Source organism: Electrona antarctica, assembly GCF_951216825.1.
Source record: "Electrona antarctica genome assembly, chromosome: 21".
NCBI classification, from domain to species: domain Eukaryota; kingdom Metazoa; phylum Chordata; class Actinopteri; order Myctophiformes; family Myctophidae; genus Electrona; species Electrona antarctica.
Window position 1 is genome coordinate 27,650,539 of NC_136802.1, and position 26,811 is coordinate 27,677,349.

At 41.4% G+C, this 26,811-nt stretch overlaps 1 protein-coding gene across 1 annotated transcript in view; it reads right to left on the bottom strand.

Annotated features, from left to right (window-relative positions):
- pcxb (pyruvate carboxylase b) overlaps nt 1–26,811 on the bottom strand; it is a gene marked incomplete at its 5' end in the record, with an annotated part of 155,315 nt that overhangs the window by 116,533 nt on the left and 11,971 nt on the right. Inside the window, 2 exons of the mRNA XM_079491305.1 lie at nt 8–97; nt 6,001–6,145. Coding sequence (XP_079347431.1) covers nt 8–97; nt 6,001–6,145 — 235 coding nt within the window. The remainder of the gene's footprint in view (nt 1–7; nt 98–6,000; nt 6,146–26,811) is intronic.

The window sequence follows — 26,811 nt, forward strand, 5'->3', positions numbered from 1 at the left end:
GACGTACCCAGTTTGACGTTAGGGACGACGGGGTCGATGGAGGACGGCTTGGCCTTCACAGGGATGGGCGTGGTCGGTCCATTCACCATCACGTGACCTGCAGAAGAGGCGGGGACAACAGGCAGCCGTTAGCAGTGGTCCTTGAGGGGGGGTTCCAGGTGGTCCCCCCGGCTAAATGATGTGGAGAGTTGGTATAACCAAAAGGACCCTTGTAGAGTGAAAATGAAACCAAAGTACCAAACCAAACCTGCGTGTACCCGTAAAGGGTTAATTTGGTTTCATTTCACGCTCTCAAGAGTTAACATCTGCATTTCTTAATTTACAAGAAGTCTACACAATATTAGAGAATGCAGAAGAACTATGTTATTTTGATCAATGTTTGCGCGTTCTCTCTCCTATCGTAGCAACATCAATATAACATGGAGTTTTGGAGTTCATAGGTCTGAGAGGCTAAATGGGACCGTTTCTGACCGAGGCCTAGTCATTCATAGCTTCAAATATGACATGAAAAAACACAAAAATTGGGCTGTAAGCCCTTACTTTAAAGCCGATTCCGGCTGATTTGTATTACTTCCGGGTGCCACGGAATCACTTCCGGGTCCTCCCCCAGAAGCAAAGTTAAAAACGTTCGCTCTGAAAGAATATATATTGAAAGATTTGCACTACATTTTCACGATTTTTCAAAAATAGCAGATCTACAAGCTCGTAGTGCGGCACCGAGTAGATCTGTTATTTTTCAATAGCTAGGGTATAACATAATGCTTAAAGGGGTTCCTGCCCAAAATGGGTTATAACACTATAAACCCTTATCTCGTCCAATCTCGTCCTAGGCGATCTGTGATCATATAATGTATCTCGTCCAATCTCGCCCTAGACAGGGAAACTGTACTAAACTGAACTAATTGAAGTTGACTATATCAATGTTGGACCCTGGCGCCGACATATATTCTAAAATTAGCATCCCCCATTGTGTACTAATAAAGCACCTGCATATTCATGAGATGGAAATGGAGATGCATGAATAAACAAACACAGACTTCTCCTAAATAAAAGCCTGGCCGTGATGTTTAGCTGTGAACTATAAGCTATGATCTATTATTCATTCTACTTCTACTGTACTGTATGTTCTCAATGTGCTGCAGAGTGATCAACTATGTAATCACTGTGCCTTAATACTGTAATGTTGATAACAACTATGTATTCACTGTGCCTTAATACTGTAATGTTGATAACAACTATGTATTCACTGTGCCTTAATACTGTAATGTTGATAACAACTATGTATTCACTGTGCCTTAATACTGTAATGTTGATAACAACTATGTATTCACGGTGCCTTAATACTGTAATGTTGATAACAACTGTGTATTCACTGTGCCTTAATACTGTAATGTTGATAACTATGTATTCACTGTGCCTTAATACTGTAATGTTGATAACTATGTATTCAATGTGCCTTAATACTGTAATGTTGATAACTATGTATTCACTGTGCCTTAATACTGTAATGTTGATAACTATGTATTCAATGTGCCTTAATACTGTAATGTTGATAACAACTATGTATTCACTGTGCCTTAATACTGTAATGTTGATAACAACTATGTATTCACTGTGCCTTAATACTGTAATGTTGATAACAACTATGTATTCACTGTGCCTTAATACTGTAATGTTGATAACAACTATGTATTCACTGTGCCTTAATACTGTAATGTTGATAACAACTATGTATTCACTGTGCCTTAATACTGTAATGTTGATAACAACTATGTAGTCACTGTGCCTTAATACTGTAATGTTGATAACAACTATGTATTCACTGTGCCTTAATACTGTAATGTTGATAACAACTATGTATTCACTGTGCCTTAATACTGTAATGTTGATAACAACTATGTATTCACGGTGCCTTAATACTGTAATGTTGATAACAACTATGTATTCACTGTGCCTTAATACTGTAATGTTGATAACAACTATGTATTCACTGTGCCTTAATACTGTAATGTTGATAACAACTATGTATTCACGGTGCCTTAATACTGTAATGTTGATAACAACTATGTATTCACTGTGCCTTAATACTGTAATGTTGATAACAACTATGTATTCACGGTGCCTTAATACTGTAATGTTGATAACAACTGTGTATTCACTGTGCCTTAATACTGTAATGTTGATAACAACTATGTATTCACTGTGCCTTAATACTGTAATGTTGATAACAACTATGTATTCACGGTGCCTTAATACTGTAATGTTGATAACTATGTATTCAATGTGCCTTAATACTGTAATGTTGATAACAACTATGTATTCACGGTGCCTTAATACTGTAATGTTGATAACAACTGTGTATTCACTGTGCCTTAATACTGTAATGTTGATAACTATGTATTCACTGTGCCTTAATACTGTAATGTTGATAACTATGTATTCAATGTGCCTTAATACTGTAATGTTGATAACAACTATGTATTCACTGTGCCTTAATACTGTAATGTTGATAACTATGTATTCAATGTGCCTTAATACTGTAATGTTGATAACAACTGTGTATTCACTGTGCCTTAATACTGTAATGTTGATAACTATGTATTCAATGTGCCTTAATACTGTAATGTTGATAACAACTGTGTATTCACTGTGCCTTAATACTGTAATGTTGATAACTATGTATTCAATGTGCCTTAATACTGTAATGTTGATAACAACTGTGTATTCACTGTGCCTTAATACTGTAATGTTGATAACAACTGTGTATTCACTGTGCCTTAATACTGTAATGTTGATAACTATGTATTCAATGTGCCTTAATACTGTAATGTTGATAACAACTGTGTATTCACTGTGCCTTAATACTGTAATGTTGATAACAACTGTGTATTCACTGTGCCTTAATACTGTAATGTTGATAACTATGTATTCAATGTGCCTTAATACTGTGATGTTGATAACAACTATGTATTCACTGTGCCTTAATACTGTAATGTTGATAACAACTATGTATTCACTGTGCCTTAATACTGTAATGTTGATAACAACTGTGTATTCACTGTGCCTTAATACTGTAATGTTGATAACTATGTATTCAATGTGCCTTAATACTGTAATGTTGATAACAACTGTGTATTCACTGTGCCTTAATACTGTAATGTTGATAACAACTGTGTATTCACTGTGCCTTAATACTGTAATGTTGATAACTATGTATTCAATGTGCCTTAATACTGTGATGTTGATAACAACTATGTATTCACGGTGCCTTAATACTGTAATGTTGATAACAACTATGTATTCACTGTGCCTTAATACTGTAATGTTGATAACAACTATGTATTCACTGTGCCTTAATACTGTAATGTTGATAACAACTGTGTATTCACTGTGCCTTAATACTGTAATGTTGATAACTATGTATTCAATGTGCCTTAATACTGTAATGTTGATAACAACTGTGTATTCACTGTGCCTTAATACTGTAATGTTGATAACAACTGTGTATTCACTGTGCCTTAATACTGTAATGTTGATAACTATGTATTCAATGTGCCTTAATACTGTGATGTTGATAACAACTATGTATTCACGGTGCCTTAATACTGTAATGTTGATAACAACTATGTATTCACTGTGCCTTAATACTGTAATGTTGATAACAACTATGTATTCACTGTGCCTTAATACTGTAATGTTGATAACAACTATGTATTCACTGTGCCTTAATACTGTAATGTTGATAACAACTATGTATTCACTGTGCCTTAATACTGTAATGTTGATAACAACTGTGTATTCACTGTGCCTTAATACTGTAATGTTGATAACTATGTATTCACTGTGCCTTAATACTGTAATGTTGATAACAACTATGTATTCACTGTGCCTTAATACTGTAATGTTGATAACAACTGTGTATTCACTGTGCCTTAATACTGTAATGTTGATAACAACTATGTATTCACTGTGCCTTAATACTGTAATGTTGATAACAACTATGTATTCACGGTGCCTTAATACTGTAATGTTGATAACAACTGTGTATTCACTGTGCCTTAATACTGTAATGTTGATAACAACTATGTATTCACTGTGCCTTAATACTGTAATGTTGATAACAACTATGTATTCACTGTGCCTTAATACTGTAATGTTGATAACAACTGTGTATTCACTGTGCCTTAATACTGTAATGTTGATAACTATGTATTCACTGTGCCTTAATACTGTAATGTTGATAACAACTATGTATTCACTGTGCCTTAATACTGTAATGTTGATAACAACTGTGTATTCACTGTGCCTTAATACTGTAATGTTGATAACAACTATGTATTCACTGTGCCTTAATACTGTAATGTTGATAACAACTATGTATTCACTGTGCCTTAATACTGTAATGTTGATAACAACTGTGTATTCACTGTGCCTTAATACTGTAATGTTGATAACAACTATGTATTCACTGTGCCTTAATACTGTAATGTTGATAACAACTGTGTATTCACTGTGCCTTAATACTGTAATGTTGATAACAACTATGTATTCACTGTGCCTTAATACTGTAATGTTGATAACAACTATGTATTCACTGTGCCTTAATACTGTAATGTTGATAACAACTGTGTATTCACTGTGCCTTAATACTGTAATGTTGATAACTATGTATTCACTGTGCCTTAATACTGTAATGTTGATAACAACTATGTATTCACTGTGCCTTAATACTGTAATGTTGATAACAACTGTGTATTCACTGTGCCTTAATACTGTAATGTTGATAACTATGTATTCACTGTGCCTTAATACTGTAATGTTGATAACAACTATGTATTCACTGTGCCTTAATACTGTAATGTTGATAACAACTGTGTATTCACTGTGCCTTAATACTGTAATGTTGATAACTATGTATTCACTGTGCCTTAATACTGTAATGTTGATAACAACTATGTATTCACTGTGCCTTAATACTGTAATGTTGATAACAACTATGTATTCACTGTGCCTTAACCCATTCTGGGTGGTGAACCCCTTTTGGTGTTTTAAAGCATTATGTTATACTTTAGCTATTGAAAAATAGCAGATCTACAAGCTCATAGCGCGGCACCGAGTGCCGTGCTATGAACTTGTAGGTCTGCTATTTTTGAAAAAATTGTGAAAATATAAACATTTTAACTCAAATCTTTGCTTCTGGGAGGGTCCCCGGAACAACATATTTTCAGATGGGGGTCCGCAGCCGAATACAGATAATTCTGGGGGTCCTTGACATGAAATATTGAGCACCACTGACATAGAAACATTTCAGAAAACTGTCAGAATTTAGAAGACATTTATTTGAATATCGACGTCAGGCCTACATGGGTTAATACTGTATGTTGACAACGGTGTATTAAATGTGCCGATAACCGCATGGGTTGTGTCTGTGTGTTGTGCAACTCGAACGGGGGCTGATAAGAGTCGGCTAAGCGAACTTCGCAACGTTCGACGCGGCTCAAGTTTGCGGCTCAAGTTTGCCCGAGACGGCGCCCCTCCAGTCGCGGTCTAAAGCGATACTTTATCCCCTACTATACACTATACTACTAGAGCGTTGCCATTTACTCAAATGTGAAGGCGATTCCACACTCCCCACAGTGACTAACTATTTATGTTTTTGTTTTCTTTTGTAAATTAAAGCAGTGCTTGACCATACATACTACAATGTCAAACGAACGTATCAAAACGTAGCAGATCCAGGCCTGGGCCGTGGCTCAGCGGTCCAGGCACCATGGCTGGTAATCCAGTCTGGCAGTGTGACGCGGGTTCGACTCCCGATCTCGACGGCCTTTACTGCATGTCTTCCCCCCCCACGTCTCTCCCCCATTTCTTGTCAGCCTACTGTCTGTCCCTCCATAAAACATATATACATATAAAATAAAGGCGAAAGCCAAAAAAACAAAACAAAAAAAAACGTAGCAGTGCGTGCGTGCGTGTGTGTGTGTGTGTGTGTGTACGGACCCAGGTAGTGCAGGAGTTTCTGCGCTCGGTTCTGCACAGGCTTGAGGTTGAAGAGCTCTTGGTTCTCATCGATGAACTGAGTGTCCACCGTGGAGTGGAGGAACTGGTGGTTGGACAGCACGTTCTGGAGGAAGGGGATGTTGGTCTGGACGGAGAGAGAGAGAGAGCGAGAGAGAGTCAGTCATCACTGTAATCAACTCAAAGAGAGACTCACTTGACCGTTGTTGACGTTTGGGATAAACAGCACGCTAAACAGCAACAACTTGAGAGAACACTTCACAACCGAACGCGTGCCCGCCACCAAACCAAGGAAAGCACACGCACACACGCACAAGCAATCGAGGAGACTAATGAAATTGTGGCATGGCATCCGGTCACACCACGCACCCCCTCCCAAGCTCCCAAGGAAACAGCAAACATGATGAACACTTCAAGCGCATCATAATGAGAGAGAGAGAGACACAGACAGACAGACAGCGTTGCCGCAGCGCGACGCGTTGTGAGCGTGCAGATCGGCTATTTTCAAGCGTAAATGTAAAGTGTAAGTGTAAAATCAGCCGTTACGACGGCATCAAGGCCGCCAAAATGCATTTTAATCGACTAAATCAACTGTAGATTTAGTCGACTAAAATCTTATGACATTTAGTCGACTAAAACTAGACTAACACTAAAACATTCCAGGTGACTAAAATGTGTCTGAAAAAGCGAAATGAAAACTATTCAAAAGACTCAACGACTCAAACTAGAATAAAAATGTGCTGTCAAAATCAACAGTCAGTGTGTTCATCGCCACTTCACCCGAGGGAGACAGAGAGAGGGAGGGGGAGGGAGGTGGGGGAGAGAGAGAGAGAGAGAGAGAGAGAGAGAGAGTGTGGGAGGGAGGGTGAAAGTGGCGCAGAGTCTCTTAACTCAGTTTGCCGAAAAGTTTCCCATTAGGAGTCAGGGGAGTTTGACTTTGAATATGATACAATGTGTCTGCTTCATAAGCTTCATTAAAGCAAAACCAGCCAGTCGAAACAGACTGTCTAAGCAGCACATCTATTTGCCTGTCCTCACACGCACGCACGCGTGTGCACGGGCACACGCACAAATATACGGATTATACACACACACACACACACACACACATACGTGACACAAAGTCAGAAGCACAGAAAACTCCTTGGGGATTCTCTTTGTATTGGGTATGAAACAAGTCTCTGAGTTCAGGAATGGGAACTCTCACTGGAGTCTACAAATAATCATGTGCGCACGCACACACACACGCACACAGAGAGACGCGCACACACAAAATGAGATTGCACTCCATCGAGGACCGCAAGCTATATGAAACTATATCAAAACCTACAATATGGTCAATGTACACACCTGCGCGCGCACGCACACACATGCACGCACGCAGGCGTGCGATTTTTAAATTACAACTCCAGCCATTTAGCTGACACGTTGGCCCTGACTGGTGCTGTAATAAGAGTTGCACCGAGGATCAGTCAACATACAGGGAGGGAGGGTGACGAAAACACAGGGCGGTGGAGGAAAACACAGGTGGACCTGAGGACAGATTCTATAGAAATGTCTTCTTAAATCATGACAGTTTTCTGAAAAAACTCATGTTTCTATGTCAGTGGTTCTCCAAACTATTTCATGTCAAGAACCCCAAAAATTATATGAAATTGACCACCGACCCCCCCATCTGAAAATAATGTTGTTCCAGGGAACCTCCCAGAAGTAAAGATAGGAGTTGAAAACTGTGCACTGTGAAAGATTATATATTCAAAGATTTCCGCCACTTTTTTTTGCGATTTAAAAAAAAATAACAGATGTACAAGCTCTGTGCTGTACAGTTGGAGGCCATCGATATTGTCCTTTTCTTTTTGCTGAGGTTTGCGTGATCTGCGCAAAAGGACAGTTAACCCATTTTGGGCGGGAACCCCTTTTGGTGTTTTAAATATTATGTTATAATTTAGCTATTGAAAAATAGCAGATCTACAAGCTCATAGCGCGCTACGAGCTTGTAGGTCTGCTATTTTTGAAAAATCGTGAAAATATTTATTTCATAAAACTGGAGGATTTAGAAGGATTTTTTAAAATGTTGAGGTCAGGCCTAAATGGGTCAAATGATAAGGGACAATATCGGTGGCACCCAACTGTATGCGCGCGCACGCGGCCGCGGAACGCACACTGGGCACATTTTAAATTTGCCAGTGTGCGTTAAGAGCCGACAGGTTGATGCCATGGGTTTGCAACACGTCTCCTAGCAACAACGGATTGTCGAAAGAGTCTATAGGAGGAGATCAGGGAAAGGGGCTGAATAAATATGGCAGACAGAGACGAGCAGAAGAGAGAACAGACAACGTGTCCCAAAATGAGGACGCACTCCGTCAGTGTTGTTTTTGGCAGCACATTTAGATTTTAGATTTAGTCGTAGTCTCGTCGATAGTTTTCATTTAGTTTCAGTCACATTTTAGTCACCTGGAATGTTTTAGTGTCAGTCTAGTTTTAGTCGACTAAATCTACAATTGATTTAGTCGACTAAAATGTATTTTAGTGCACGCATGCACGGACGGAAGAGAATTGGAGTGGTGAACATAAGAAGTACAGTATATGGAGAGCTATAAGAGCAGACAAGAAGGCAGTACGAGAGAGAGAGAGAGAGAGAGAGAGAGAGAGAGAGAGAGAGAGAGAGAGAGAGGGAAATGACAGTTTCAGAAACCACTCACATCTTGCGGCACCAGTTGAAGCTATCAAATGGGTCATATTTATGTAAGAAAATGGCGAAAAGAACAGCAATTTGAACCCAATTTCAAAAATAATCCCCCCACGCGCAAGTGCAATTTCATGTTCCTAAGTGTGCCGACGTGTCATTTTCCACCCGACTTCTTATGCCGTCTTGTAAAAGTGCGCGACATATCAGAGAGATTCTCATTAACCCATTAGGACCTGGAAACGCGTCTGTGTCACCACATTAAACCTGTGCCGCGCTATGAGCTTGTAGATTTGCTATTTTTGACAAATTGTGAAAACGTGATGTGCAAATCTTTGAAATTATTAAGCCTGCGTTTTTAACTCGCACGTTTTTGAGGTGCGAGTCGACGGGCCAAATACATATTATTTCGGGGGTCCTTGACATGAAAAGGTTTTTCAGAAAACTGTTGAACTGTAGAATGGGCCTCATACATGGTCTTAATGGGTTATGGCGTTACATGGCATTATGGCATACTCTAATACTTTTCTAAAGGTTAATACGCAGGTTAATGCACATGCAGGGCTGAGGCTGCAGCAAGGAGATAGCAGGGAGATCTCCTCCCAGTAATTGTATAGTCCTTTGCAGGGCCCTCAGCTCTGACACCAGGTCGGGCCCCACTAAGTGTGTGGCACACGGCCGCGCCTCTGATTGAGGTCACAGTCTCGCCTAAACTTGGGCCTGCTTACATGCGTATAGCCGCTGTGATCGCATGACAGAGAAACGGACACATTTTGTCACGATTGCGGAACCCCCCCCCCCCCCCCCCCCGCGCGCTGTCATCGCTCCGGTTTCACAGTTTCACAAAGTAGTTCATGTGGGAGTTTGTCTCTCGGATATAGAGGTCAAGCGGGAAATGGCCTTGGAACTATATCTGGACAAATAGCGATTATAGAGTTTGTGGTGATTGTCGTGACATTAAGTCATGAAGGTATCAAGGTCAGAGGAAACTACTTTAACCCATTTAGACCTGAGGCCGATTGTAAAAGAAAATGGCTTTTAAATCCTGTCAGTTTTCTGAAAAAAAACATGTTTCTGTCATTTGTTCTCAAACATTTTCATGTCAACGACCCCCAAAAATATACAGTTGGGTGCCACCGATATTGTCCCTTATCATTTGACCCATTTAGGCCTGACCTCAAAATTTAAAAAAAATCCTTCTAAATCCTCCAGTTTTCTGAAATAAATATTTTCTCGATTTTTCAAAAATAGCTAAATTAGAAAAAAAAATGTTTAAAACACCAAAAGGGGTTTTGCGCAGATCACGCAAACCTCAGCAAAAAGAAAAGGACAATATCGATGGCCTCCAACTGTATGTATTTGGCCGCCGACCCCCATCTGAAAATATGTTGTTCCAGGAACCTCCCCAGAAGCAAGGATTTGAGTTAAAAACGTTCGCTCTGAATGAATATATTCAAACATTTGGGCCACATTTTCACGATAAAAAAAAAAAAGGCAGACCTACAAGCTCATAGCACGGCACCGAGTGCCGCGCTACGAGCTTGTAGAAAGTATGACATAATGCTTAAAACACCAAAAGGGGTTCCCGCCCAGAATGGGTTAAAAGTAGGACGGCAAATAGAGAATAGCAAAGGATAAACAGATAATGGCAACTGCAGGCGAACAGAAAATGAAAACAATAATAATAACCATTACAAAGGAAAAGACAAAGAAAAATAAATACAACCCCCAGACAAAACCACCAGAGGTTACATGAGAGATGTTGATAAAAAACAAAAAAGGTCTGAGATAAAGACATCACGAGAGAAAGAAAAGACTCAATCATAAGAGAAGAAGAGATCATTTGTCTTCCTCCATGTCTGCTGTATACCACATCAATGTGTTCATTAGAGCAGCCTGCTTTGTATGCCTGTGGCTGCACGAACGCACGCACGCGCACGCGCACACGCACACACACACACACACACACACACACACACACACACACACACACACACACACACACACACACACACACACACACACACACTCTCTCTCCTCCTGTACCCTTGTGACATGATGCCCTCGAATGCAACACCACGAGGGTCATCATAATGCACAAGGTGCCTTGGCTTCATTCCAGAACGCCGGCCCGAGCGGCAGAACAAAACACTATAACTCTGTGGGTCTCGGACGGAACAATGCACTGCAAAGACCTGGAAAAGGTTGAAGCTGAGGTTATATTATAGACACAGGTTACGTCTTCTAAAATTGGAGAGCGGCGAAACACAAACAAACATCACCCAAAAGGTGGTGTTTGTTTGTCTCTTTGTCTCTGGTAATTCAGAGACAGTGATGCCCTTGAGAACTGCTGACTTTGTCAGTGATAGACAAGCTATAGACTATAGAGCGTTGCAGTATTTATTTAAAGACCTTTTAAGCGTCGTACGAAGCCAACTCGAGTCGTGACAAATCATGACAACATGAACAAACACAATACTTTGGACCAAACAAATAATTACAAAGAAGAAAAACACCAACAACGTGTTGTAACTTGTAACCTGCCGTTTTTTTCTACTTTCTAATTCTTTGTTTGGCCCAAAACATTGTGTTTATTGTCATGATTTGTCACGGCAAGAGTTGGCTTTGTCCGTCGTGTAAACGTCTTTAAATAAATACTTTCTGAAAAGTCTATGAGGAAAATGAACGGGGATTTATTTTCCGGGTCTCTCGAGGGGGCGGGACTGCGACGCTCATGTGAAAGAAAGGCACACTATACTAGAGGCCAATTCACTTTCAATGCTACTTTATTAACCAGTAGTGCTACTCATAGATAAAAAAAAAAATCGTTCTTTCATGTCATGTGAAAGCAGCTACGCCGCTTTTTTCAACGGCTAAAGTATAACATAATGGTTAAAAAGTGGTTAAAAGTGACATAGATCCCATGCAGTCTTAATGGGCTAGGCTTGGGAGGTGTAGGGAAGGAAGGACATCTGTTATCTCCAACTCCACAACTTGTTATTATTCAGAAGCTCGCTCGCTGTGTGCCGGGTATTAAGACGCGATGGGAACAAGAGCCGGTTATGGAGATAAATGGGGATCCCTGGGATAAGGCTCTACAGTATAATACACCAAACACTCAAACTTGTTCAATTTAAGATTATCCACAGACTTCACACTATGCCAAAGTTACACAGACTCTTTCCAGATGTATCAACCATTATGTGACAAGATCCATAACTGAAGCATCCGCTCTTTTCCATTCAGCAAATTTCTATTTTAGTTTTAGTCATAGTCTCTTGAATAGTTTTCACTTAGTTTTAGTCACATTTTAGTCACCTGGAATGTATTAGTGTTAGTCTAGTGTTAGTCGACTAAATATCAAAAGATTTTATTCGACTAAATCTACAGGTGATTTAGTCGACTACAATCCAACACCACATAACACCACATAACAGCACAACATCTGATACCAATAGGCCCTAGATTTAGTTTAATATATTTGATGAAAGTATGAATAAAATGGCGAATATGTTGTTGTTGTGTTTTTCCCTTCCCCCTTATTACTGTGGGAGAGTGCAATCATCTAATCCACTAAGCAGCTCAAAGCAAAGGGTTGAATACCAGCCATTTGCCATTTTGGCAAATGTTTTGGAGGCGCTACCCTCACGTTTAGTTGTGTTGCTCATTCCAGGAACACCTGATCTTTACAATCTATCCCTCGTTGTATACAGGTGACTAATCAACGATTAAAATGATATAAAATACAATAACAATTGGTATTACAAAAGTGGAGAAATAATGGACCAAAGTTGAGTTTCCAAACTTTTGTTGCCGAGTTCATTTAGTCATATACAGTAGTTTCAGCTTTCATTAGGTTTCCATTTAGTTTCGTCATTTTAGTCAGTGGAAAAACATATAGTCGCCGAACATTTTTCACCATCATTTTTTTTGTCGACAAAATCAACAGGGAGACACGCAAGTATTATGTATTAGTATTATGCTATAAGTATTATGCTATAAGTATTATGCTATAAGTATTATGTATTAGTATTATGCTATAAGTATTATGCTATAAGTATTATGCTATAAGTATTATGCTATAAGTATTATGCTATAAGTATTATGTATTAGTATTATGCTATAAGTATTATGTATTAGTATTATGCTATAAGTATTATGCTATAAGTATTATGCTATAAGTATTATGCTATAAGTATTATGTATTAGTATTATGCTATAAGTATTATGTATTAGTATTATGCTATAAGTATTATGCTATAAGTATTATGCTATAAGTATTATGCTATAAGTATTATGTATTAGTATTATGCTATAAGTATTATGCTATAAGTATTATGCTATAAGTATTATGCTATAAGTATTATGCTCGCACACAATCCCTCTGTCTTCCAGGAGACAAACGGCTCATCTCTCTCTCCGCCTCACACCGCTGCCCTGGTGATTAGGAGGAGTTGAATAGGGGGAGCTGTCAGCTCGTCCGTCTTTGTCCCCTGCCTCCCTCTCTCCATCCGTCACGCCTTAAACCGCGGCTACGCACACATAAAACGACATCCACGCGCACACGCACAGTACACACAAACAGGAGATGTACGCACGCAGATCTACGCGTATCTATACCGCGTGCGCGCACGCACGCACGCACGCACGCACACGCACACGCACACGCACACGCACACACACAGTAAGACCCCGCTCATTACACACACACACAAATGAGCAAACGAGAGAGGTCTCATGGGTAAATACTGAACTTTAGACTCTGTGGATATCAATACAACATTTTAGACAGACACAGTCACGCATGCACACACGCACGCACACAGCAGGCATGCACACAGGCATGCACAGCATACACACAGCAGGCACGCACACAGCAGGCACGCACACAATTTCAAGGCTGATCAAATTGGCACACATATTTGATGACATGGTAATTATCAATCATATCTGCATACAACTGCACATATGGAAACATTTGAGACTACAGATTAACTCTCTAACTAACGCGCGCGCACGCACACGCACGCACACACTCACACACATGAAATGAGTGCATCATGGAAGTGAACTGGCTTGTGTTCGGCTGATAATGACTTTCCCTTAGCCAATTGATTGCCTTTCTGCCTCATTGTGCGTGCAATGTTACTGTGTGTGTGTGTGTGTGTGTGTGTGTGTCACTGTGTGTGTGTGTGTGTGTGTGTGTGTGTGTGTGTGTGTGTGCGTGCCTGTCTGTTTGCCAGTGTCTGTGTGGATCCTTGAGCTTTTCTAAGTGCGCGTGTGCGCTGCTGCTGCGCGCGTGCCGCATGCGTCAAAAAGCATTGTGTGTGGGAGGGCATGCTGCAATACTATGGGCGTGCATGTGTGTGTCAGATATGAAAATGATTAAAGAGCACGTATGACAAGGCAACAGGGCTGAGCGGTATTGAAAGCACATCCCGTGTGCGTCGGAACCGACATGTAAACAACCGTAATAACCTTCATCTCACCTCCACACCTTTCCCTCTTTTCCCTATATATCTCCACAACACTTCCATCGTTCTATGTTCCCTCTTCATTTATTGTGCCCCCGCCTGCCCCCTTCCACCTTGAATAAACCTTTTATCTAACATTCTTCTTCCAGTTATCATTTTTAAATGGATTCTACATAGAGAGAGACACCCCTCCCCCGGGTGGATGGAATAAACACTGCCTGTGCCTGGTTAGCAATCAGGTCTGTTTAATCTATCTGTCCTTCCCAATTCAATTCAAACGACAGCGACCTTAAGGTGTTTGTTGTTGTTAAAAGCCAAACATCTGCCATTACAGTCGCTGAAATCTACCTCGCCCCCTTCCATCTTACTTTGTGACTCAAAACTCTGCATGTTATTCACATTCCTCTGTTTGCAGTCGGTTCATGGGTGCCATCTGGTCTGAAGGCCATCTGCTGCTTTCTCTCTCCGAAATAAATGAATAAAATAAAAAATAATCATTTTTGTAGAAGTTATAGGTGCCAAGGCGAATGCTTTCTCCACATACAGACATGTTCAAAGCAATACGAAAAGTGTTGATCGCGAACAGACCCTGTGAATCTATCCAACTATAAATGTGCCACGTCTCTCTCTCTGTGTGTGTGTGTGTGTGTGTGTGTGTGTGTGTGTGTGTGTGTGTGTGTGTGTGTGTGTGTGTGTGTGTGTGTGTGTGTGTGTGTGTGTGTGTGTCTGTCTGTGTTCAAATTTGACACACGCGTTCCACACCCCCACAGGGAGTGCAGTGCCCGGCCGTGAGTCTGTGGCATGCACCGTTGTCCAGGCAGAAACCACAAAAGGCTCTGGTCAGGCTCTGCCAGTGGGCCTAATGAGCCCAAAGTCCCCTCACCTGTGCAATTGGCCTATCTCACAGAATTTCCCCGCCCCCTTAATACGCCCCCTTTCCGAGTTAGTGGTGATAGCGTGACGTCACTCCATAGACACTACATGTTAACAGAGGTAATTTAAGAAGTCTACAACTTTTGTTTTCTCAAGGTAAGGTTTGTTCTATCTGTTCGAGCTGATTTACCATCTTGTTTGCTTCATAATAATATTGGTCTGTCACATTTTTACATTAGGAAATGTACTTAGATTCTCCAGAGAAAAACGTGTAAATGCTAATGTTAAATGACACCACTATCTACCAAAAGGGGGCGTGCAAAGGGGGCTGTGAGATAGGCCTATTACCAGCCTCTGCCTCAGCCAATTGATTGCCATGGCAACCCCACACCTGCCAATTGACTACTTAACCAGTCCACTTTTCACAGTCAGTTTGCACTCTTCAGGCACAGGCAGACAGATACAGAGATCTCCACATACAGTATGGGCACAAAAGGGACACAGACGGATAGTTAAAACGGGTGCTATGACAAGTTGACAACGGGTATTATTAGGTTTCCAAGTTGCATCGTTCCCAAGTAGCCCGGTGGCCGACGGGCACATACAGGTCTATATCTATGAATGTCTCTGACTGTCTGTCTGTGTGTACGGCTGAAATGCACGCAACTCGAGAGCCCCACCGACTTCAAATCCGACACACGTGCTCCACACCCCCACAGGGAGTGCAGTGCCCGGTGTCGAGTCGGTCGGACCCACGGTTGTCCAGAACCGCCACAAAAGGCCTCTGCCCGGGATCTGGACAGGGCCCCTGCCCAGGCTCCATATATGGAGCTGGCCTGATCACACCACTCAAAATTTGGGCATGCCTGACACAGAACTCCATATATAGGAATAAAGGAACACCAGAGAGACAGATACAGAAATCTCCATATATGGACATACAGTAAAAGGGACACAGACAGATGGGTGGGACGGGTACTCCATATTTGGAGCTGGTCTGTTCTGACATCATTCTGACATCTGCACATTTTTTTCGGTACCACGGTTACGACCATGACACCACTGAACATGACGTAACATATCATCGGCTTCCAACCGGATCATTCATAAACCCGAAAAGGGATGCTTCCCAGGCGATACCATAGAGTATATAAAAGGATAGAGACTGATCTGGCGCGAAGCTCCGCCCCCCCCCGCTATTCATGTCAGTGGAAGTTGCTCAGTGGCGTTTTGAAGCACCCGGAAGGACCGTCTACTTCCGCCTTTTTTCAAAAGGCGGAAGTGCAAACGCGCTCAACGTTAAAGCCCAGCTGCACGGGGTTTCCTCGTCATACTTCCACGGGTCCGCCTGCAGTCCCTCCTCTTACCACTAGGGCCCAGTGTTTCAACGTTGGAAAGCCTCACTGGCCCCTTGGGCGATACGAGGAATGTGGAAGGAGGAGGTGGTGGGTCAAAGAGAGATTTTCAAGCCGTGGTGCTAATTATCACATTTAGGCCTGACATCAAAATTTTAAAAATGTCTTCTAAATTCTGACAGTTTTCTGAAATACCTATGTTTCTGTATCAGTGGTGCTCAATATTTAACATAATGCTATGAACACGAAATGGGGTTCCTGTCTATGAGTCTAATGCGTTATTCATGGCCTGTGCCGGAGAGGGTAAGACTTGGTATTCGGCAGACAATACCAAATGTTTGTACAATCCACTGGCATTGCCGTGGCAGTGCTGTAAAAACATGCTGCCTTTGTGACAAACCCACCAGAGGATATCACAGAAATCCCTTTTTAAAATGCAACCCCCAGCCATGTAAACAACACTGACCTGGCTTATAGAAGGACCGTTTCTCACCACCCACACATACAAAAAAACAAACAAGAAACGGACCCATTGTTGCCATCGAGGCATTAACGGAAGATCATTTTTTGTGTCTTACTGTATCCGACTGGAATTGCTTTGAACAAATGCAGCCTGTTGTTTTTGCTCTGCAGCACAGATAATTAGCGGTTCTCCCTGAGCGCGTTCCCAAGGTTTAAATAAAGATCGATAGACCCTGCTACTTCTTTTTAAACTACTGTGACTGAACGGGAATTGTTTTTTGTTAGTTTTTTTGGTTTCCTGCCCCCCCCCCCCCCCCCCCCCCCCCGAGGTCCAAACTGAATTATAGGCCAAAAGAGCTTTCATGTTATTTTGTTCCCTCTTCGTTGGAATTCAGAAGGATTTCCAAGTCTAAGCACCGCAGTGCTCTGCTGGTGAGTTTAAACCGTTCTGGGCGGGAACTCCTCTTTGGTGTTTTAAGGATTATGTCATACTTTAGTGATTGAAAAATAGCAGATCTACAAGCTCATAGCGCGGCACCGAGTGCCGCACTACGAGCTTGTAGGTCTGCTATTTTTGAAAAAATCGTGAAAATGTCGGGCAAATCTTTGAATATATTATTCCAGAGCGAACGTTTTTAACTCAAATCTTTGCTTCTTGGGGGGGGGGGGGGGGGGGGGTTCAGATTCTCACTTGGGGGTCCTTGACATGAAAATGTTTTAGAACCAACTGCTATAGAAACATAGGGTTTTTCATATTTAGAAGACATTTGTAGAATCAGTTCCCAGGTCTAAATGGATTAAACCGATTATGAGGGATCTTCAGGCAGCCGCAGTGAGGAGCTGTCAGAGCTTTGTCTGGCAAGACATTCAGACCGGCTCCGTCCCCCGTTGATCTACTTATTCCATGTCTGCCAGCTTGGAGCACAGTATAGTTATTTAAACTTTTGCTTTTAATTCGTTTTTTTTTTTTTTTTGGAATATAATTGTATTTCATGGTCGCACTGTAGTAGAGGCTGTCTGCACATTTAACCACATGATGAACTGTATAGGGATTGTTTCAATTGCTAAATACAGGCTCAGGAAAATTATGACATTTGTTATATAGTCCATTGTTAGGACTGAAAGACTTTCTTAACTTATGTGCTACATTCATTTGTTTGCAATTCTGTGCATTTATACTAACCCTAACCCGGCTGTGAAGAAACATTGACAAGCAAAAATAATCCTATTTTAACTGGGAAAAATGCAGAAATGCCTACTTCCGATTGTTTTGTAGTAATAGTACAACATAAACATTACAGAGACTTTATTTGTTACTGTACAATACTTTAAAACAGTTATGTCATGTTGCACACATGCTTAAAATAGCTCTCATTTGCGCCGCCCTCGTTGAAAACAGTGTATTTCCAACTCCAACTTGTCTCAGTTCAGTCTCCATGAACAGCGCTGGGTTTCTGCCCCCTCAACATGGTAACTATTCTATCAGATGGCTCTGCGTGAGACTAGCACCTCACAGACAACACTGGAAGCACCACATGGCTCTCTCGTAAAAGGTAAGAGAGATTTGAAATGGCATGCTGTAAACTGGAAGGGTTTCGGCTTTTTTTTAACAGTTTGCAGATCATATTTGTAATTCAGTACCTCGCCAACTCAATAACATAGTTCTGCTCTTATACCCGCCTCCCTCAGAAACAAGAATGGGAACGAGTTGTGGGTCGAGTCTGATCGTGACCCGATTATAAATGTGTGGTTCTCCTCCCCGCTGTCCTGGGGACACAGGAGGGTATATGCCTACTGCTACTTTTGTATCCTGGCCTTCTAAATCGAGGTCATGATTAAATATCCGGAGAAGAGGGTGAATGTAATTAACTACCTCAGAGCAAAATGGTCGAGTGGTCAATGGACATGCAGATCTGAACACTGCTCAACTGAAAACATGAATAAACTTTATGAACACTGTGAGAATACCCTGGGTGGTTTTCTACAGCGACACAGCGACAAATTTCCTGGTTCACAATCGTCAGCACTGCAATAAAACAGCACATTTGGATGTAAATGCTCAAACATTTTATGGGCCAACAAATCCAACCTTTGATTTGTCATCGTTGGAACAGATTTGGACGTGTTGCCGATGCCACCGCTCATTAAAACCTTAGTGTGCCGTCATTTAGCTTTTGGAACACATTTTCTCATGCGCATGGTTATTTATTAATCTGTCAAAGATCATGAGAATAACCTGTGTCAGTTCTGTTTGGTTTCTTTTAGAGTGGATGCAGCCTTCGAGTCCCCTCTGACATATGCTTGGCAGAGCCTTTCATCAATGCGCCATGAATTTTAACCCATTCAGGCCTGACGTCGAAATTAAAAAAAAAAAGTTTTCTAAATCATGACAATTTTCGGAAAGATTTGAGGCACATTTTAACGATTTTTCAAAAATAGCAGACCTACAAGTTCATAGCGCGCCACTCGGTGGCGCGCTATGAGCTTGTAGATCTGCTATTTTTCAATAGCTAAATTATAACAATGTTTAAAACGCTAACGCTAACGTGACATGGATGCGTTCCAGGTCTCAATGGGTTAAGACCGTGTTGTGACTCGGTGATCTGTGGCGGAAACAGCTAAAAAGTTAAGGTCGCTAAACCTTACCCACCCGGAAAAAAACAAAAACAAAACCAAAAAACCAAACCGTTTTGTACACGTCGATGCAATCAGAGTCTCTGAAGACAGAACAGAACTCGTAGCAAGGTTGACAGATCGTCGTCGTTTTAAAAGAAACAGATTGGAGAAGTCAGCTCCGCCATGTCTCGGATCACTTTATCACAATAAGAGTATTTTTGAACAAGTTCTGACACTCTTGGAATGGATGCGTTTGCCTAAAGGTGAGACAGACATTTCCGTAGATCGTCTGTTATTTTAAGGTGTGCCATAATGTATGCCTAAATTCACAATACTACGTATGTCTTTCCTGTAAAGTTATCGGTAGGCAGCGCAACAATCACAACCAGTAATGGATGTGTTGCAAGCTAAAGTCAATTACCATGTAATAATCAGTGGCTCCATCATAGTTGCATTCTGTGGATGATTAAGAGATGCTTTTTTTAAATGAAGCAAATCTACATAAATCTCATCTCAAGGCATACAATTATGTGTTTTTCCTATCAGTGGTCCTTGAGGGGATTCCAGGTGGTCCTCAGCTAAATGATTTATCATTTTACGCTCTCAAGAGTTGAATTATTGTTAACACTCCCATCGCCCAGGACGAAGTTCTTTGTCCTTTCTATTAGTAACGCCCGACACCCAGGACGAAGTATTGTCCAAAAGACGAAGGCTATTGATATGAGAACGGATCGCATGGCTCTATAGCCTGGGAGCGCCTGTTGGGCAATCCTCGGTGACGCGCAAGAGTGAGACGTCATCGAAAAACTCCCTCCCCTGTTTAGCTGATGAAAACGAAAATCTTAAAACGTTCATAACTCGCGATCTAAATCCTCCTGTGTTAGACGGCGCTCCGCGGTCCAGTCGCTAGTCGCGATAGATGTATTCTTGTCTCCCGTTGTTGTCGATCGACTCTAGAGTGGTGTGGCTATTGTTAGCTGCTACACACACATCAACAACTTCCGCCGGTCCGTCCGATGCGTGTGACATCATCATCAAACCAGGAAGTTATACAGGAACGCCTACAGTGAGTGACAAAAAACTACTTCCTGGCATTGATAGCCCATTCATCCAAACAGAAAAGTTGCATTTGATTGCATTAAACGACGATAAACGACATTAAACTCACTTTGTCATCTCATTTTTTTGCCATTCACTTTATGTATGTGCATATACCCTCTATTCTGGAGAGCAGCACAAATCAACGGATGTTGAAACAATACCATTAGACCAAGACACTACACCAAATATTATATATCATGAAATAGCTATAAATAAATAAATAAATAAATAAATAAAGCAAGTTAGTCAGTAAGTAAGTAAATAAATAACAAATAGGCACTGCATTTCTTTATAGAATCGTGTTAGAGAACCCAATTGGAGAAACAGGTTGGCAATCGTATTGTGGTCCAATGACATTTGGTTTTATTGCAATAGAACAGTGATGGATCAGGCCCGGCACTTTGTAACAACCTTATAGCTTTATACCCTTCAACTCATCAGTACTACGAGCATTCAGACCCAGTTACACGCCAGCAGTGCATTCCTTTAACCCATTTAGACCTGAGATCAGATTCTAAAAATGTCTTCTACATCCTGACAGTTTTCTGAAAAAGCTATGTTTATATGTCGGTGGTTCTTCGATTTAAAAAAAATAGCAGACCTACAAGCTCGAAGCTTGTAGATCTGCTATTTTTCAATAGCTAAAGCATAACATAATGCCAACACCAAACGGGGTTCCCGCCCAAAATGGGTTAACCCATTTAGACCTGAGGACCATTCTACAAATGCCTTCTAAATCCTGAGTTTTCTGAAAAACCCACGTGAAAATATGTTGTTCCAGGGACCCTCCCAGTAGCAAAGATTTGAGTTAAAAACGTTCGCTCTGAAAGAATATAATATTCAATGATTTCAGGCACATTTTCACGATTTTTCAAAAATAGCAGATCTACAAGCTCATAGCGTGGCACCGAGTGCGGCGCTATGAGCTTGTAGATCTGCTATTTTTCAATAGCTAAAGTATGACATAATGCTATAAACACCAAGAGGGATTCCCGCCCCAAAATGGTTTAAGCCCTCGTATGACCTCTTATGGTATAACGACACACACACTACACTTCGGGTAACACACTGTATGACATAAGCAGCACTTAGCCTGTAACGGTCGATAATATTTCTGTCTTCTGTATGCTAAGAACTGCCAGCGGAGAACCAGAAGTATTGAACGTCCACACTTCTGAGCATTCAGTCAAGTGAAATTGAGCCATTACTGACAGAATAGTGCTGACACAGCGACCAAGAAGGCTCATACTGTACAGAATCGTATACTGTAGCTACGGTAGGTAATCCCAGAGCTGTGTGAACTCTGAGCGAGTTAAATTGTTATCACCATGAAACTTCCACAGTTGATTACTTAAGACAATGATGGATTGTATTACAAATTTTAACATTTTTAAATATGCAACTTAAGCATTATATAGGAAAATATGCCAAAACAAATTCGAATATGAAAAAGCTACTACTGTGGAAGGGTTATCATATATTAATTAACTTTAATACAATTTAATATACGTAGGTATGGTTTTGCCCACTCAATTCATAATTAACGTTCCAATTTTGGAGGTCTGGCTCATGGACTAAGAACCAAAAAGAACTGAACCATTTCCCAACCGGTGAAAAAGGGTCCAGAGTGGTAACGAGGATTAAGTCAAGTATAAGTAACGGTAAGTTAAAACTTAACGCAATGCAGTGTTGATTTCCGAGACTAATACTATGACGTAAAATGTCACCCACCAAAAATACAATTGAGTCGACTAAAATCTTATGACATTTAGTCTAAAACCAAACTAACACCAAAACATTCCAGGTGACTAAAATATTCATGACAAAAACTAAAATAGAAATGTGCCGCCAAAAACAACACTGCCGCAATGGAGCCAAATAAATACAGTGAGGATAAATATAGAAAAAGGGAAAACACAGTATTAACCCAAGACGTCGACATTTAAAAAATGTCTTCTAAATCATGAATATTTTCTGAAAAACCTGCATGTTTCTATATCAGTGGTTCTCAATATTTCATGGACCCCCAGAATTATATCTATTTGGCCTCCAACCCCCATCTCAAAATGCAAAAGATTTGAGTTAAAAACGTTCGCTCTGAAATAATATATATTCAAAGATTTGCGCCACATTTTCACGATTTTTCAAAAATAGCAGACCTACAAGTTCATAGCGCGGCACTCGGTGCCGCGCTATGAGCTTGTAGATCTGCTATTTTTCAACAGCTAAAGCACAACATAATGCTTTAAAACACCACAAGGGGTTCCCGGCCCAGAATAAATTAAAATGCATCATACTGTACGTATCACGGAAACAATGGTTTACACACAACGCCTTTGTTTTACATCTACTCAACATGATGTCGTTTGTGACTCGGCACCGTGTTCTAATCTCAGCAGTGTGAGTAATGGTAGAGACTAGAGAACATTGAGTTGTAAACATTTGCTTGGATTTATAGCACGAGTCTGGCCTGATTCACACAATTTCCCAGTGCTTGTTTTCCGTCTGAAAGGTCATGACTGCCGCTCTGAAATGCATCGTGACGTACTCCCTGCGCTGCGGTGCAGTGGTGGAAAGTATCTAAGTACATTTACTCAAGTACCGCACTTACTGTGAGTGCAATTTTGAGGTATTTGTACTTTACTTGAGTATTTGCAATTTAATACTTTTACTACACTACATTTCAGGTCCAATTTTTTTAACTTTTACTCCACACACGCGCGCGCGCGAGTCTGTGACTCCACACTGGCCACTCCCATATCCCATTCCAGCACACCCAGTTCCATTTACACACCTGTCTTCAACCACCTCATCAGCCCAGCAGTGAACACTTCTCCAATCAACCTGCTCCCTATAAAACTGGACTCAGTGCAAACACTCATTGTCAGTTCATAACCTGGTGTCATTGATGTCCTGCTTGTTTCGACTACATTGTCATTTTGCTGTTGCCTGATTCCTGCCTGCATCTTCAGTGTAAGATTTATGCTCACTCTTTATTAAATACTTTATTATTCTATTCTACTTTGTTGTGACTTTGCAATTGGGTTCAACTCTGTCTGCATCCGTGACAGTGTGTGTGTAAGAGAGAGAGAGTGACAGAGAGAGCAGAGACAGAGAGTCCATGTGTCGTGCTGTCCATGGTGCTGAAATGACTGTCTGACAGCAGCAGTTTACACAGTTACTGGCTGGATGAGTCATTGACACACACACGCGCGCACACACACACACACACACACACACACACACACACACACACACACACACACACACACACACACACACACACACACACACACACACACACACACACACACACACACACACACACACACACACACACACACACACACACACACACACACACACACACACACACACACACACACACAGTCACACACTATACCAGGTGCACCCAACACCCGCCAGACGCTTCACATCACCTCAGCGACGCAACACACAGACTCAATAGTGTTAAATAAAACAAACAAAACTAAAATCATCACCCCGCGTTCTCCTGTCTGCACCGTCAGTTTCACCTTCCACCTCGTCTCCCAGACAGACAGAGACACTAATCTGCTTTCTTCCCTCTTCTGTCTGAAGTCGGTAGTGAAAACACTCAAAGGGAACGGACTGACTACAAACTAGCCTTTTCCCTGCATGCCAGACATGACTAATGGCAAGAGACCATAATGCAAACGCACACTGTAAACATTGTGTGTGTGTATTGTTTTTAAGTGCAGCCAATTATTTTTGCCCTATATATTCCTCCCGATTCAGTTGTTATAATAATGCCCCAGCCCGTATAAGAGTCGGTAAAGTGGCAACAAAGATTGCCCTCCCTGCCTGGTTTTACAGTAATTGCCTTCCCCAAACACAGCCAACTGTGTTTGTGTAGAGATTATACGGTGGCTTTGAAGTCATAGACTACTTGATGACGGACAAGCACTTTACCCCTGCACTGAAATGCATACATTGTACACATACTGATACCCATCCTTTATGGTCACGTGATCTTGTGATGTCATAAGTCATTGTGCCTATAGAGCAAACAAAGAAAGCAAACAAATAAGAAGAACCCAAGAGTGAATGCTTTCTAGATCGGTAGTTCTCAAACTTTTTCGAAATTCATACACTTTAAAAAAAACTTTAAAAATGGCTCATCTACAAGCTCGAGCTACGAGCTTGGCTGAACAGCCAACGTATACAATCTAAAATTAGTAAATGACACAGACGCTTTCCCGGTTTTAACCTATTCAGACCAGATTCTCCAAAATGTATTCTAAATCATTTCAGACAGTTTTCTGAAAATAGTTTCTAAGTCAGTGGATCTCAAACAATTTCATGTCCCCCATTCGCTGTGAAAGCATTATATTAAAAGACTTGCGCCACATTTTCACGGTTTTTCATGAATAAATTGCAGATCTGCTATTTTTAACAGCGAAAGTGTAAAATAACGGTTAAAGTGGTTAAACACTAACGTGTTTTTACGGACGCGTAATCCCGTCCTAGAAGGGAGTTAGTGGGCTATAACACAAACAAAGTGGCGTATACAAACTGCCTCCGAGAGGTCCATTACTGGAGGTGGAGGTTCATGTGTGTACGGTCATGTGTGTGTGTGTGTGGGGCGGGTATAGTAATGTATGTGCGCATGACGCGAGGGACAAGCGGAGTCCGTTACCGTTAGCATAGCTATCCTACACATCAGTGGTCAAGCGTGTTGAACTTTTCGTCGGGGGTTTTTTGTTTCGCTCCCTGCTCCATCTCTCATTGTGTCTAAATTGAGACAAATGGAGGCGGTCGAAAAAACGATCTCAAACGTAACCCCCCCCCCCCCCCCCCCAGACGTTGCAATCCTCCTGAGTGTATATACGTGAAGGTGTGTCTCTGTGTGTGTGTGTGTGTGTGTGTGTGTGTGTGTGTGTGTGTCTGTGTGTGTGTGTGTGGGGGGGGGGGGGGTATGTCAGACAGTATGTCTAACTGTCGGGTTCCATTAGCAACGACTTGGATTTGATTCCCGTGTCATTATGGTGGCTCTGGGTGTGTTAAGTAGGCTATGACTTCTCACGTGTCACAGTCACACATGTACATTTACTGTGTGTGCGTGTGCATGTGTCTTCCCCCAGGGCTTAAATGTGTTATTTCTGTGAAATAGGTTTTTTTCACGTGTGTATGTGTGTACCCCAGGTGTATGTTTACGTTTGTGTGCGTCTGTGTGTGTGTGTGTGTGTGTGTGTGTGTGTGTGTGTGTGTGTGTGTGTGTGTGTGTGTGTGTGTGTGTGTGTGTGTGTGTGTGTGTGCGCGCGTGTGTGTGTGTGTGTGTGTGTAGGTGTGTGTGATGTTTGCGTAACCATGCGCCAACTGCTATCTGGTTGTGTCTTTGTGTGAAACTGATTCAGTGCCGACTATTTTTAGCCACCGTGTGTCACAGTATACAAATCATTTATCCTCACACGCACACGTGCACGCGCACACACACACACACGCGCGCGCGCGCGTCCTCCCCTAACACCGAGGCAAAGCAACCCAGAGACAAACAGAAACAAGAGATAAAGACGGATTGCTGTGTGCTTTTAAAGCTGCAATGCGTACGATTTATGTGTCCTGCCAAGGATGTGAACCCCGGGCTCCTGTGTGGTAGAGAGAGCACAGTTCTACTGCTCAGGGCCAGACAGAATAGAATCCCCATGCACTCGGGGGTCCCTGCTGGAACAGCATATTTTCAGATGGGGGTTGGCGGCCAATTACATATAATTCTGGGGGTCCTTGACATGAAATAGTTTGAGAACAACTGATATAGAAACATACGTTTTTCTGAAAACTAAGACATTTGTCGAAATGGGTTAATGTTATTGTCTTTTTTATGTCCAATGTATTTGTATTTAGTTAATAAAGTTAACATAACTAAATGCATTTGAAATTATGTGAAAAAATATCTCGCAATTTTCTAATGGTTCCGTCATACAGTCTAGACTAGAGAGCAACCTGTGACCATGAGTGAGAGATAAAGCAGTGTTTCGTCTTTACAGTCGCGCAAATGTATCCTAATACAAATCGAAATAATTATAAGCATATATAGCTTGCTGCTTAGCAGAAATGGGAAAATAATATACTATACGTCGTATAATATACGACGCTAGAACCAGAAGTGAATTCCTCATTCATTTTCCTCAGACTTTTCAAAAAGTATTTATAAGATGATCACGCCGCGGACAAAGCCAACTCGAGT